This window comes from Trichechus manatus, unplaced genomic scaffold, assembly GCF_000243295.1.
Source record: "Trichechus manatus latirostris isolate Lorelei unplaced genomic scaffold, TriManLat1.0 scaffold00147, whole genome shotgun sequence".
In the NCBI taxonomy this organism is placed as follows: Eukaryota; Metazoa; Chordata; class Mammalia; order Sirenia; family Trichechidae; genus Trichechus; species Trichechus manatus.
In genome coordinates this window covers 5,474,785-5,489,913 of record NW_004444083.1, presented here as the reverse complement: position 1 = coordinate 5,489,913, position 15,129 = coordinate 5,474,785, and the positions used below count along the sequence as shown (strand labels likewise).

The following is a 15,129-nucleotide window of genomic DNA, read 5'->3' as shown; positions in this document are numbered from 1 at the left end:
TGAAGAATGTGCCTCTTAGACAAGTAGATATAAGAGACCAAAGGGGCTGCTTCTGTCCAGAGGTGAGAGGGGAAGGCAGAAAGAGTTAGGAGCTGGTTGAATGTTCATGGGGGATCGGTGTGGAGGGGAGGAGTGTGCTGTTACAGAATGGGGTGAGAAGTTGGGGTCTCATAACAATGTATGTTAAAAAAAATTCTGTAAGGGAGACTAACTTGAAATGTAAACTTCATTTAACTACATCAATAAGAAATAAAAACAATAGGTAGAGAAGGGAAATTTCTCAAAATAATAAAGGACATCTATGCAAAACCAATGGCCAACATCATTCTTAACGGAGAGAGGCTGAATACGTTCTCCTTGAGAACAGGAACAAGACAAGGATGCCCTTTATCTCCACTCATATTTAACACTGTTCTGGAAGTCCTAGATCCAGCAATAAGGCAAGAAAAAGAAATAAAGGGCATCCAAATTGGTAATTGTTTGCAGATGATATAATACTACACTTAGAAAACCATAAATATTCCATGAGAAAACTATTGAAACTAATAGAAAGATTCAGCAGAGTTGCAAGACACACCATAAACATACAAAATTCAGTTGGATTCCAATATACCAATAAAGAGAATGATGAAAAGGAAATCAGGAAAATGATACCTTTTATAATAGCCCCCCCAAAAATAAAATACTTAGGAATAAATCTAACCAGGGATGTAAAAGACCTATACAAAGAAAAGTACAAAACACTACTGCAAGAAACCCAAAGGGATCTACATAAAGGGGAAAACATACCATGTTCATGGATAGGTAGACTCAACATTGTGAAAATGACAATTCTACCTAAAGCAATTTACAAATACAATGCAATCCTAACCAAGTATCATCAACATTCTTTAAAGATATGGAAAAACTAATCATTAACTTTATATGGAAAGGCAAGAAGCCCCAGATCAGTAAAGCACTACTGAAGAAGAAGAATAAAGTAGGAGGACTCACACTACCTGGTCTCAGAACCTACTATAAAGCTATGCTAGTCAATACACCATGGCACTGTACAATGACAGATACATTGACTAGTGGAACAGAATTGAGAACCCAGATGTAAATCCATCCACTTACTGTCACTTGATCTTCAACAAGTGTCCAAGTCCATCAAATGTGGAACAGACAGTCTTTTTAATAAATGGTGCTGGCGAAACAGGATGTCCATCTGCAAAAAAAAATGAAGCAGGACCTATACCTCACACCATATACAAAAGCTAATTCAAAATAGATCAAAGACCTAAATATAAAGCCAAAAAGTATAAAGTTCATAGAAGAAAAAAGAGGATCAATGTTAGAAGCCCTAATACACAGCATTAACAGGATACAAACCACAACCAACAACACACAAACTCCAGAAGATAAGCTAGATAACTGAGATCTTCTAAAAATGATATAATTATGCTCATCAAAAAACTTCACCAAAAGAATAAAAAGAGAGCATACAGACTAGGAAAAAATTTTTATACCTTAGAATTCAGACAAAGATCTAATCTCTAAAATCAACAAGCAAATCCAATCATCCACAACAAGAACACGAATAATTCAATTAAAAAATGGGCAAAGGAAATGAACAGACACTTCACCAAAATAGACATTAAAGTGGCCAACAGACACATGAGGAAATGCTCCCAATCACTAGCCATTAGAGAAATGCAAATTAAAACCACAATGAGATACCATATCACCCCATAATTACTGGCACAAATCAAAAATACTGCAAATAACAAATTTTGGAAAGGCTCTGGGGAGAATAGAACTCTTATGCACTGCTGGTGGGAATGAAAAATGATACAACCATTTTGGAAAATGATATAGCACTTCTGTAGAAAGCTAGAAAGAGAAATAACAAAGGATCCAGCAATCCCACTCCTAGGAATATATCCTAGAGAAATAAGAGCTGTCACATGAATAGATATATGCACATCCATGTTCATTGCAACATTATTCACAAAAGCAAAAAGATGGAAACAACCTAGATGCCCATCAACAGATGAATGGATAAACAAACTATGGTACATACACATAATGAAGTATTATGCAATGATAAAGAACAATGATGAATCTGTGAAGCGTCTCATAACATGGATGAAACTTCAGGACATTTGCTGAGTGAAATAAGTCAATCACAAAAGGACAAATATTGTATGAGACCTCTACTGTAAAAACCGATGAAAAAGTTTACACACAAAAAGAAACAATCTTTGTTGGTTACGAGGGATGGGAGGGGTCGGGGGAGCAACTAAACAGACGATAGATAGGTGGTAACTTTGGTGAAGGTTAAGACAGTACACAATACTGGGGAAGCCAGCACAACTTGTGCAAGGAAAGGTCATGTTAGCTCCATAGACATATCCAAACTCCCTGAGGGACTGAATTGCTGGAGGGAGGACTGTGGGGACCATGTTCTCCAGGAACATCTAGCTCATTTGGCATAACACATTTTATAAAGACAATGTTCTACATTCTACCTTGGTGAGTAGCATCTGGGTTCTTTAAAAGCCTGTGAGTAGCCACCTAAGATATTTCACTTGCCTTACCCCTTTGGGAGCAAGGGAGAATGAAGAAAACAAGATACAAGGAAAATATTTGTCCAAAGGACTGATGGACCACAGGCTAGCAAGGCCACCAGTACAGCTAGATGGTGCCTGGTTACCACTACTAACTGCTCTGACCGGGATCACAACAGGTAGTCCTGGACAGAGCTGGAAAAGGATGTAGAATAAAATTCTAACACACAACAAGGACCAGATTTACTGGCCAGACAGAGACTGGCAAAACCCCGAGAGTATGACCCCCAGACACCCTTTTAGTTCAGTGGTGAAGTCACTCCGGAGGTTCACCGTTCAGGTGGGAATTGGATAACCCCATTAAACAAAACGGGACTAATGAGGCACAGCAGTGCAGGGACCAGGACTAGAAGACAGGAGGAGACAGGAAAGCTGGTGATAGGGAACCCAAGGTTAAGAAGGGACAGTGTTGACATGTAGTGGGGTTGTTAATCATTGTCATAGGGCAATACATGTACTGTTTAATGAGAAAATATTTGTTCTGTAAACCTTCATCTAAAGTAGAAAAAAAAAAAGAATTATCTATGTGACATCAAATTAACAATAGCAACTCAAAAGGTTTGATGGGAAGCCTAGGGGGCAGTTAGTTGAAGATAATGGTGATGGAATAATTTGGAAAGGGATGGTGAGAATGGCAGCACAACTGGAAGAATGTAATCTATGTCATAGAATTGTACATGTAGAAATTTTTGAAATGGTGTATCTTTCACTATGTATATTTTCCCTAAAAAAAAGTCCTCCAAGGTCGAGAAGGGAGAGTGTTGACATGTCATGGGGTCGTTAACCAATGTCATAAAACAATATGTGTACTGACTGTGTAATGAGAATCTATTTGTTCTGTACGCCTTCATCTAAAGTACAATAAAAAAAATTAATTAAAAAAACCTGGACAATGAATAAGGAAGACCTAAGAAGAACTGTTGATTTTTATTATGGTTTTTGTGAAGAATGTTGAGTGTACCATGGACTGCCAAAAGATGACCAAGTCTGTCTTGGAAGAAATACATCCAGAATGTTCCTTGGAATCGAGGATGGTGAGTCGAAACTGACTCCATAGCACCTAACAACAACAAAGGAGGAAAATTTGAAAGTTATAGTGCAAAGAGCTTCATGTTTTATGAAGTCCTAAAGAGAAGCATGAAGAATAATAATGTAACATGTCAAAATCCAGTTTATTGAAATATCTTGTTTTGTCAATTTGACTTTGGTACTATACAAATATTTAAGGTAATTATAAAATAAAATTAAATTTTACAAAACCAATTTTCAAAATAACAAAATGAAACGAATAATCACAAACGATTATCCGATTAGTCGAATAACCACACAGAGAGGAACAATTCTGAATGACTGGAAAGTCAGTAACTTGACTGGACATCTTTAATATAATTAACCTCATGGACAAGTAGACTGCAAAGTAGATTTTTTAAAAACTTTTAGTAATTATATTTTTGGTGGCAATGTTGGCATTATTATTCTGAGACTTCTGTGTAATATGATGTAAAGAAAATGAGCGATTGTGTAATATTCTAAATCTATTATCCTTAATGACTTTTTGAAATCTGGTTAATTAAGGAGACGAACCAAGTGTTTATAATCTTTCCAGTACAAATTATGTCATCATGTAACCAAATGATAGATTATGGGAAGTCTCTTTTATATATGCATTCCAGCTAACTAATGAAAAATGACAAAATTATATCGTCATTTTGCAATCCCTCAATGAGTTAATAGATGTAGGCATTGTTCATAGTTTCTACCATAATAATAATAATAAAAGACATTTCAGGCATTACATACTTCTACCGGAAAGAAATACCATTATGTATGAAATAGACTTGTTCCCTTGCTCCTGCAAAAACAAACAAAACACTGAATTTAGTCAATCCTCTAGTTGCAGTAAACAATTTATAGAAAATTTAGGCAACTTCAAAAGTAAACAAAACAAAAAATAAAATATTTCTCCAAAACTAAATGTTTAAACAAAGGATGGCATATTAGCTCAGTGCAATGTCCTCAAACCAGAAACCAAAACCTGTTGCTATCAATTTAATTCCAAATCCTGGTAAGCCCATGAGCGTTAGAGTAGAATTGTGTTCTATGCTGTTTTCAAGTCTGTGACCTTTCAGAAGCAGATTGTCAGGACTTTCATCTAAGATGCCTCTAGCTGAGTTTGAACCACCAACTTACCAGTTAGCAGTTCAGTAGTTAACCATTTGCACAACCTAGGGACTGAAAACATTGCTTGTCTCTCCATTACCTTACAGACCTCTGTGGCAACCTCCTTAAGGCCTCGAGCTCACAGTATTCCCCATCTATCATCATCAGCCTTGGTCATTATTTTCTATCTGTTGCCAGAAGGACAAACAATTTTGGCTAAAATGGTGGAGCTTTTGCAGGAACCAGCCATGAGAAGGGCACTTCGCTGTGCTAGATGGGTCACCCTGGGTCCTTCTTTGGAGGAAACTATTAGCACAAGAACAGAAGAGCAGCTGCAGCAGTGACATCAGCAGCCACCCTAGAGCTCAGGCCGTGGCTGTCTTGTGGAAGCAGCTTCCACAGTTTGGGCTATTTCTAATACAATTGCCCTCATTCTGGTGCAACACTGACAGGCATCAATACTGGATCTTGGCCCCTGGGGCTACATGATGGTATCTCTACCTAGAAGCATAGGTGCCACCATCCGGCCCACCTCCTGAAAGTATGCAGATATTACAGTAGAAAATGTCAAACAAGGGAGGGGAAAAGACACCTGCTAGTGGCTTTCCACCACACCACTAGGGTAGATACCCTGGGCTTTTAGTCCCCAAGGCTGCAGGAACCAGCAAAGAAGCAATCCCAGGAGAGGAGAGAGAGATGTTAAGAAACTCATCCTGACTTCTGGGCAACATGGCGCTATAGTCAGAAGCACCATTCCATCCCTCCACAGCAAAGATCTGAAAAACTAAGTCAAACAGAATCACCCATCAGTCCTGAAACCCTAAGCATCAAATGAAGAGCTAAATAACTGAGCCAAGCACCCAATGGAATAAGAAACTGACTGAGACCACAGAGTGAGGAGAGATACATGCAGAGGTCCCCTCTCAGCTACCACAGCACAGATCTGCCACATTGGACTCCTATTGGAGATCAGTGAACAGGACTTACGAGAAAGCAGCTTCACGGAACTTCCAGGAAACCAAACAACTGGGAACCAACAATAGATGCTTTCCCACCCCCCACCATTCTTCACCACCACTCGGCCTCCTCTGCTTCCCAAAGCCACAGTCTCTTGGCCAGGAAGCACTGGCTTCACCCTGGAGTATCTTGGATTCCCCCTGCTCATACTGGCCTGCTCCATCAGTGCCATTTGCTGGCTACTGGTGTTGCATTTTTCTGCTTCATTAGATTTCTTCCTTACCTCTCTCCCACCTCCCTATCCTTTCTCTCAAATACCTGGATCTGTCGTCATCCTTGCTTCTTCCTAGGGGGCTGCGAGGCATTGCTTGACTGTGGAACTGCCTCTGGACCATGCTGCAGCATTGGTGGGACACCTGGGGCTTTCTTTTATTTTGTTTGTTCTCATTTGTTCTGTTTTGATTTGTTTGATTGTTTTCTTTTTTTTTTCTCAGCTTGGGAGCCATGCAGCTTAGGAGATACTCCCTTACTCTGAGCAGACACACAGTGACATCATTGCAGGCATTTCTTTTTTCTCGTTTTTGTCTCTTTTTTTTGTTAGTCTTTGTTGTTTTGTTTTTTTCTGTTTCTTTGTATTGTTTTTTTTCTCTCTCTTTTTCCCTTTTTGTCTTTCTTTATTTCCAGTTTCTCAACTTATTCATTTTATTTCTTTTACCCTTTTTCTTTTTTCTCATTTTTGTTTTTCTCCATTTCTCAGTGTCTCATCTCTCCACTCCAATAGCAAGCTTCCTTAGCATTCTTTTTTGATTGTGTGTATATTTTTGGCTCCTGTTCCTCTCTCCTCTTTCCCATACCCATCTTAGTTCCACACATCACAATCTACCCCCTCGTTCCTCCCTACCTGCACTGTGTGCTGAACATCACAATCCTAAGCAGCACAAGCACAGCCTACCGGAACCTGTCCTTCACTGATTCCCAGCCAACCCTGTTGGCCCTATTACATGCCACAAACAACACATCCCAGCAACTCCCCTTAAGCTGTACCTACCCTGCTGTACCATACCTGAGTGACTGACCCTGTCCATTGGAGAATGAGGCAAAAGTATCGAGCCCACAGACAAGCAAACAACAAAGAACGCACAGCCCACCTACTCAGACACAACCAAATAAAACAAAAAGCAGGACAAAACAAACCAATCTACAATCAATAAATGAGGAAAATTACTAAAGAACTTCCCAAAGACAGCAGTCAATATCAAAACATATACAAAAACAGGACAAGATGGTTCCAGTAGGCATCAAAAATAAAACACCAGATGACTTTCCAGTAGAAGAAAAGGCACTAGAACTGCCTGATAGGGAATTCAAATCATTAATATTCAGAATTACCCAAGAGTTGAAGGAAAAAGCAGACAAAATGGTGAAAAAATAGACAAATTCATGGAAATGGCAGAAAAATTCATTGAAAATACAGACAAAAACTGGAAGAATTCAAGAAAATAATACAGGAACAAAATTCTAAAATAAATTCCAACTAGAAATCATACAAAAACAACTATTAGAAATCCAAAAGATAAACAACAAGATTTCAGAAATGGACAGTTTCTTAGAAGAGCTGAGGAACAGATTTGAAACGATGGAAAACAGGATCAGAGAAATTGAAGACAAACACTTGGCTACAACTCTGTTTGAGGAAAAATCAGAAAAAAGAATGAAGAAAAATGAAGAAACCCTGAAAATTATGAGGGATACAATCAAGAGCAAAAATCTGCAAGTGATTAGAGTTCCAGAACAGGAGGAGAAAAAAGAAAACACAGAAAGGATCACTGAAGAACTGCTGACAGAAAACTTCCACAATATCATGAAAGATGAAAACCTGACCGTCCAAGAAGTTCAATGAACCCTATATAGGATAGACCCCAAAAGAATATCACCAAGGCATAACATAATCACACTCGCCCAAACCAAAGACAAACAAAGAATCCTGAGAGCAGCTCGAGAAAAACAAAAAGTCACATACAGAGGAGAAACAGTAAGACTAATCTAGAATTGTTCGGCAGAAACCATGTAGGCAAGAAGGCAATGTAATGACATATATAAAACCTTGAAAGAATAAAAATTGCCAGTCAAGAATAATATATCCCAGAAAACTCTTGTTCAGAAATGATGGTGAAATTAGGGCATTTCCAGATAAACACAAATTAAGGGAATATGTAAAAACCAAAACAAACTTACAAGACTTATTAAAGGGAGTCCTTCTATCTGAGAACAAACAATATCAGACCACAAACTGAATATAGGACACAGGATTGTACTAGCCAGATACCAACCTAGGAAATGAACTCTTAAGGACTATTCAAAATGGAAAGAATTACAACAGGGAACCAGAGAGGTTAATCTGTAAACGACAACAACATCAGAACAATAAAAGAGGGAATAAGCGGTGTAGGTATAGAACCTTCTAATAGAGAGGAAGGCAAGGTGATATCAAGTAATAATAGACTGGTTCAAACCTAGGAAGATACAGGTAAATTTCAAGGTAAACACAAAGAAAGTTAACAAAACTTCTCATCAAAATAAACAAACAACAAAAAAAGTCTCAGTAATAAAAAAACCTACAAAAACAAAAGAAATGAAAAAAATCCACATACAAAAGGAATACAGCACAGGAGAGTAAGAGGAACAAACAAAACATCTGCACCAGAAAAAAACAAAAGCACTACAAAATGACAGCAATAAACTCACACCTATCAGTAATTACACTGATTGTAAATGGCCTAAATGCACCCATAAAGAAATGGAGAATGACAAAATGGATAAAAAAGCAGGATCCATCAATCTGCTGTCTACAAGAGACACACCTTAGAAAAAAATACATAAATTTATTAAAAATCAAAGGAGGGAAAAAAACACATCAAGCAAACAACAAACAAAAAAGAGTTAGAGTGGCAATACTAATCTCAGATATAATAGACTTTAAAGCAAAATCCACCAAAAAAGACAAAGAAGGTCACTATATACTGATTAAGGGGACAATCCATCATGAAGACATAACCATAATAAACATCTACACACCAATGACAGGGCTCCAAAATACATAAAACAAACTCTAACAGCACTGAAAAGAGAAACTGACAGTTCCACAATAATAGTAGGAGACTTCAACACAGCACTCTCATTAAAGTTCAGAACATCTAGAAAGAAACTAAACAAAGATACAGAAGACCTAAGGGCACAATCAGCCAACTTGACCTCAGAGACATATATAGAACACTCCATCCAACAGCTGCAAAGTACACATTCTTTTCCAATGCACATAGCATGTTCTCCAGAATAGTCCACATCTTAGGGAACAAAGCAATCCTTAACAAGATCCAAAACATTGAGATAATACAAAGTATATTCTCTGACCACAACGCTTAAGGTAGAAATTAACAACAGGAAGAACAAGGAGAAAAAATCAGTTACATGGAAACTGAATATCACCCTGCTTAAACATCACTGGGTAACAGAAGAAATCAGAGATGGAATCAAAAAATTTCTAGAATTAAATGAGAATGAAAACACATCATACCAAAATCTTTGGGACACAGCAAAGGCAGTCCTCAGAGGACAATTTATAGCAACATATGCACATATCAAAAAAAGGGACAAAATAAAACATTAACTACAGAACTCCAACAAATAGAAAGAGAACAGCAAAAAAAGGCCCACACCCACTAGAAGAAAGGAAATAATAAAGATCAGGGCAGAAATATATGAAATAGGAATAGAAAAAAATAGAAAGAATCAACAAAAACAGAAGTTAGTTCTTTGAAAGGATCAAAATCAACAAACGACTGGCCAGACTGACAAAAAAGGGAGAGGATGCAAATAACCCAAATAAGGAATGAAATGGAGGACATTACAACAGACTCAACTGAAATAAAAAGGATCAGAACAGAGTACTACATCTGTGAAAAGATATGATAGAAAAGCTCAAAAGTATCAGTCAGAACAAGGCCAGGGACAGACTGCAAAACAGACCATCAATTATTCATATGCAAGTTCAAGCTGAAACTGAGCAAAATTAAAATAAATCCATGATAGCCAAAGTACCACCTTGAATATATCCTACCTGAATTTAGAGACCACCTGAAGAGTATATTTGATGCATTGGACACTAATGACCAAAGATGAGATGAGTTGTGGAATGACATCAAAAACATCATACATAAAGAAAGCAAGAAGTCATTAAAAAGACAGGAAAGAAAGAAAAGACCAAAATGGATGTCAGAAGAAACTGAAACTTGCTCTTGAATGTTAAGTAGCTAGAGAAAAAGGGGGAAAAAATGATGAAGTCACAGAGCCGAACAGAAGATTTCAAAGGGTGGCTCAAGAAGACGAAGTAAACTATTATAATGACATGTTCAAAGAGCTTGAGATAGAAAACCAAAAGGGAAGAACACACTTGATATTTCTCCAGCTGAAAGAACTGAAGAAAATATTTAAGCCTCAAGTTGCAATAGTGGAGGATTCCACGGGGAAAATATTAAACAATTCAGGAAGCATCAAAAGAAGATGGAAGGAATACACAGAGTCATTATACCAAAATGAATTGGTCAACCTTCAACCATCCTTCTCCAGGGACTGATGCCTCCTGATAACATGTCCAAAGTATGTGAGATGTAGTCTTGTCATCCTTGCTTCTAAAAAGCATTTTGATTGTACTTCTTCCAAGACAGATTTGTTCATTCTTTTGGCAGTCCAATATTCTTGTCCAACACCACAATTCAAAGGCATCGGTTCTTTCTTTCGATCGTCCTTATTTCTTCTACAGCTTTCACATGCATATGAGGTTATTGAAAACACCATGGCTTGGGTCAGACACACCTTAGTATTCAAGGTGACATCTTTCCTTTCAAATGCTTTAAAGAGGCCTTTTGCAGCAGATTGGCCCAATGCAATGCATCTTTTGATTTCTTGACTGATGCTTCTGTGAGTGTTGACTGTGGATCCAGGCAAAATGAAATCCTTAACAACTTCAATCTTTTCTCAGTTTATCATGATGTTGCTTATTGGTCCAGTTGTGAGAATTTTTGTTTTCTTTATGTTGAGGTGTAATCCATACCAAAGGCTGCAGTCTTTGATCTTCATCAATAAGTGCTTCAAGTTCTCTTCACTTTCAGCAAGCAAGGATGTGTCATCTGAATAACAAAGGTTGTTAATGAGTCTTCCTCCAATCCTGATGTCCAGTTCTTCTTCATATAGTCCAGCGTCTCGGATTATTTGCTCAGCGTACCAATTGAATAAGTATGGTGAAAGGATAAAACCTTTGCTAACTTTAAACCACGCAGTATCCCCTTGTTCTATTTGAACTACTGCCTCTTGATCTATGTGCAGTTTCCTCACGGGCATAATTAAGTGTTCTGGAATTCCCATTCTTTACAATGTTATTCATAATTTGTTATGATCCACACAGTCGAATGTCTTTTACTTCAATAAAATGCAGGTAAACATCTTTCTGATTTTCTCTGCTTTCAACCAGGATCTATGTGACATCAGCAATGATATCCCTGCTTCCACATCCTCTTATGACTCTGGGTTGAACTTCTGGCAGTTCCCTTGAATGATCTTCAGCAAAATTTTACTTATGTGTGATATTAATGATATTGATTGATAATTTCCACATTTGATAGGATTGCCTTTCTTGGGACTATGCATAAAAATGGATCTTTTCCAGTCAGTTGGCCAGGTAGCTGTCTTCCAAATTTCTTGGCATAGACAAGTGAGCACTTCAAGTGCTGCTTCCGTTTGTTGAAACATCTCCCTTGGTATTCCATTAATTCCCGGAGCCTTGTTTTTTGCCAATGCCTTCAGTGCAACTTGGACTTCTTCCTTCAGTGCCATCAGTTCCTGATAATATTCTACCTCCTGAAATGGTTGAAGGTTGACCAATTCATTTTGGTATAATGACTCTGTGTATTCCTTCCATCTTCTTTTGATGCTTCCTGAATTGTTTAATATTTTCCCCGTGGAATCTTTCACTATTGCAACTTGAGGCTTTAATTTTTTCTTCAGTTCTTTCAGCTTGAGAAATATCAAGTGTGTTCTTCCCTTTTGGTTTTCTATCTCAAGCTCTTTGCACATGTCATTATAATAGTTTACTTCGTCTTCTTGAGCCACCCTTTGAAATCTTCTGTTCGGCTCTGTGACTTCATCATTTTTTCCCCCTTTTTCTCTAGCTACTTAACATTCACGAGCAAGTTTCAGTTTCTTCTGACATCCATTTTGGTCTTTTCTTTCTTTTCTGTCTTTTTAATGACTTCTTGCTTTCTTTATGTATGATGTTTTTGATGTCTCTAATTCCTTTTTTCTGAGGTTCCATTGACCATTCAGATTACCTTATTTCCAACCACATTGCTACCTACATTATATGTTCCAATTCCTTTTTGAGATGTGTTCACATTATCTTCCGTAGACATTACGGTTTGCCTCTCATTGAACTTTGATTTTATGTTTATTTCTATCAGAGGTGTTTTGTTCTCCTTTACTTCTGAAATTTACATTTGTGGTAATGACGGCTAGTTGTCTTCTCAATATCCGTTCTTCCTTTCTTTCTTAGTAACACAACCCTGATTTTATTTACTGGATAAATGTACCAAGCCAAAAGACAATATTTCGTAAGCAATCTTGCTGTGTCTATGTGATTAGGATCTCACCACCGAGATAGAAGTGAATATGTTGGATGACACTTTCAGAAAAGCTTCTTAAAAGAACAGTAGAGCTCTTCTAGGTCATTTTCGCTCTTCCTACTTCCTACTTCCTGTCTAGTATATGAGTTTGAATTCTGGAAGCCGTCTTGGATCATGGTAGAGCAGTAAGATAGAAGGAGCCTGAGTCAAAGATGATGATAGTCATGCCAGCCACAGACTCCCTAGTTCTGGACGGGAAAAAAAAAAAAAAAAAAAAAAAAAACTTAGAAAATCACCTTGTTTAAGCCAGTACAGTTTTCAGTGTTGTTACTAGCATCATTATGTAATTTCTAACAAATTCTATCTGTAATCTTCCTGAATTCTCCTGAAGATATGAAGTCTCATTTTGTTCACTGATGGCACTTTATTATGTAACTTTTTTCTAATCCTTTGGGGCATGGCTAAAAAAATGTGATAGAGTATTCAAAGTTTTAATTAAAGACAAACTCTATTATGATAAATATAACCTCCGAACAAACTTCTAGAATACCATTGTACTAAAAATAGGTGGACAAATAAAATTTGTTTTGTTACAGCCACTTAAAAACAGTAATTTTTTGAAATGCCCATTATCTCAAGGATTGATGAGTATCTATAAACTGGCAAATACTTAAAGAGTATTTGGTACGTGGATACAGGCTTTAGGACTTGTCAACTGCAATAATTAGCTTAAAAAATTAGAAGCACAGTTTTTTTTTCATTTTTCTTTTTTTTTTTTGTACTTGAGATGAAATTTACAGAATAGTTTCTCATTAAACAGTCAGTACACATATTGTTTTATGACATTGGTTAACAACCCCATGACATGTCAATACGGTCCCTTCTCCGTCTTGGAGGACCCTTTTTTTTTGTGAAAATATACATAACCAAAGATACACCATCTCAAAAATTTCTACATGTACAGTTCAGTGACATCGACTATGTTCTTTCAGTTGTGCTGCTATTCTAACTTTAGGTGAAGGATTACAGAACAAAATAGTTTCTCATTAAACAGTTAGTGCACATATTGCCCTATGACAAAGGTTAAGAACCCCACTACATGTCAACACTGTCCTTACTCAAACTTGGGTTTCCTATCACTAGCTTTCCTGTCCCCTTCTGCCTTCTAGTCCTTGTCCCTGGACTGATGTCCCTCATTAGTCCAGTTTTGTTTTATGGGGCAGCCCAATCCCCAGATGAACTGTGAACCTCAGGAGGACTTCACCACTGAGCTAAAAGGGTGTCCGGAGGCCGTACTCTTGGGGTTTCTCTAGTCTCTGTCAGACTGTAAATCTGGTCTTTTTTGTGTGTGTATGTTAGAATTTTGTTCTACATGCTTCTCCAGCTCTGTCCAGAACCCTCTGGTGTGATTCTGGTCAGAGAAGTCAGGGGTGGTAGCTGGGCACCATTTAGCTGTACTGGACTCAGTCTGGTGGAGGCCTTAGTAGCTGTGGTCCATTAGTCCTCTGGACAAATCTTTTCATTGTACCCTATTCTCTTCATTCTCCCTTGCTCCTGAACGGGTGAGACCAGTGGAGTAACTTAGATGGCTCCTTAAAGGCTTTTAAGACCCCAGACACTACTCACCAATGTAGAATATAGAACATTGTCTTTACAAACTGTGTTATGCCAATTGAGCTAGATGTTCTCCGAGACCATGATCCCCACAGCCCTCCCGCAAGCAATTCAGTCTCTTGGGGAGTTTGGATGTGTCTATGGAGCTTCCATGACCTTTCCTTGCAAAAGTTGTGCTGGCTTCCCCAGTATTGTGTACTGTCTTATCTTTCACCAAAGTTACCACTTATCTATTGTCTATTTAGTATTTCCCCCACCCTTCTCATCCCTCGTAACCAACAAAGATTCTTTTCCTGTGTAAACTTTTTCTTCAGTTTTTACAATAGAGGTCTCATACAATATTTGTCCTTTTGTGATTGACTTATTTCACTCAACATAATGTTCTCCAGTTTCATCCATGTTATGAGATGCTTCACAGATTCGTTGTTGTTCTTTCTCGTTGCATAGTGCTCCATTGTGTGTATGTACCATAGTTTGTTTATCCATTCATCTGTTGACGGGCATCTAGGTTGTTTCCATCTTTTTGCTATTGTGAACAATGCTGCCATGAACATGGGTGTGCATATCTCTATTCGTGTGATGGCTCTTATTTTTATAGGTTATATTCCTAGGAGTGGGATTGCTGGACCATATGGCATTTCTATTTCTAGCTTTCTAAGGAAGTGCCATACCCTTTTCCGAAACGGTTGTATCATTATGCATTCCCACCAGCAGTGCATAAGAGTTCCGATCTCCCCGCAGCCTCTCCAACATTTTTTATTTCCGGTGTTTTTGATTCCTGCCAGTAATGATGGCGTGAGATGGTATCTCATTGTGGTTTTAATTTGCATTTCTCTAATGGCTAGTGATCGCGAGCATTTTCTCATGTGTCTGTTGGCGGCTTGAATGTTTTCTTTGGTGAAGTGTCTGTTCATTTCCTTTGCCCATTTTTTAATCAGTTTATTTGTCTTTTTGTTGTAGAGGTGTTGGATTTTCTTGTAGATTATGGAGATTAGAAATTTGTCTGACTTGTAATGTCCAAATTTTTTTCCTAGTCTGTAGGTTCTCTTTTTGCTCTTTTGGTGAAGTCTTTTGAAGAGCATAGGTGTTTGATTTTTAGAAGATCCCAGTTATCT

At 37.8% G+C, this 15,129-nt stretch overlaps 1 protein-coding gene across 1 annotated transcript in view; it reads right to left on the bottom strand.

Moving 5' to 3' along the window:
* LOC101359661 (putative serine protease K12H4.7) overlaps positions 1 to 12,190 on the bottom strand; it is an 84,732-nt gene extending 72,542 nt beyond the window's left edge. Inside the window, exon 1 of the mRNA XM_023740122.1 lies at positions 12,110 to 12,190. Coding sequence (XP_023595890.1) covers positions 12,110 to 12,190 — 81 coding nt within the window. The remainder of the gene's footprint in view (positions 1 to 12,109) is intronic.
* Between the last annotated feature and the right edge of the window lie 2,939 nt (positions 12,191 to 15,129).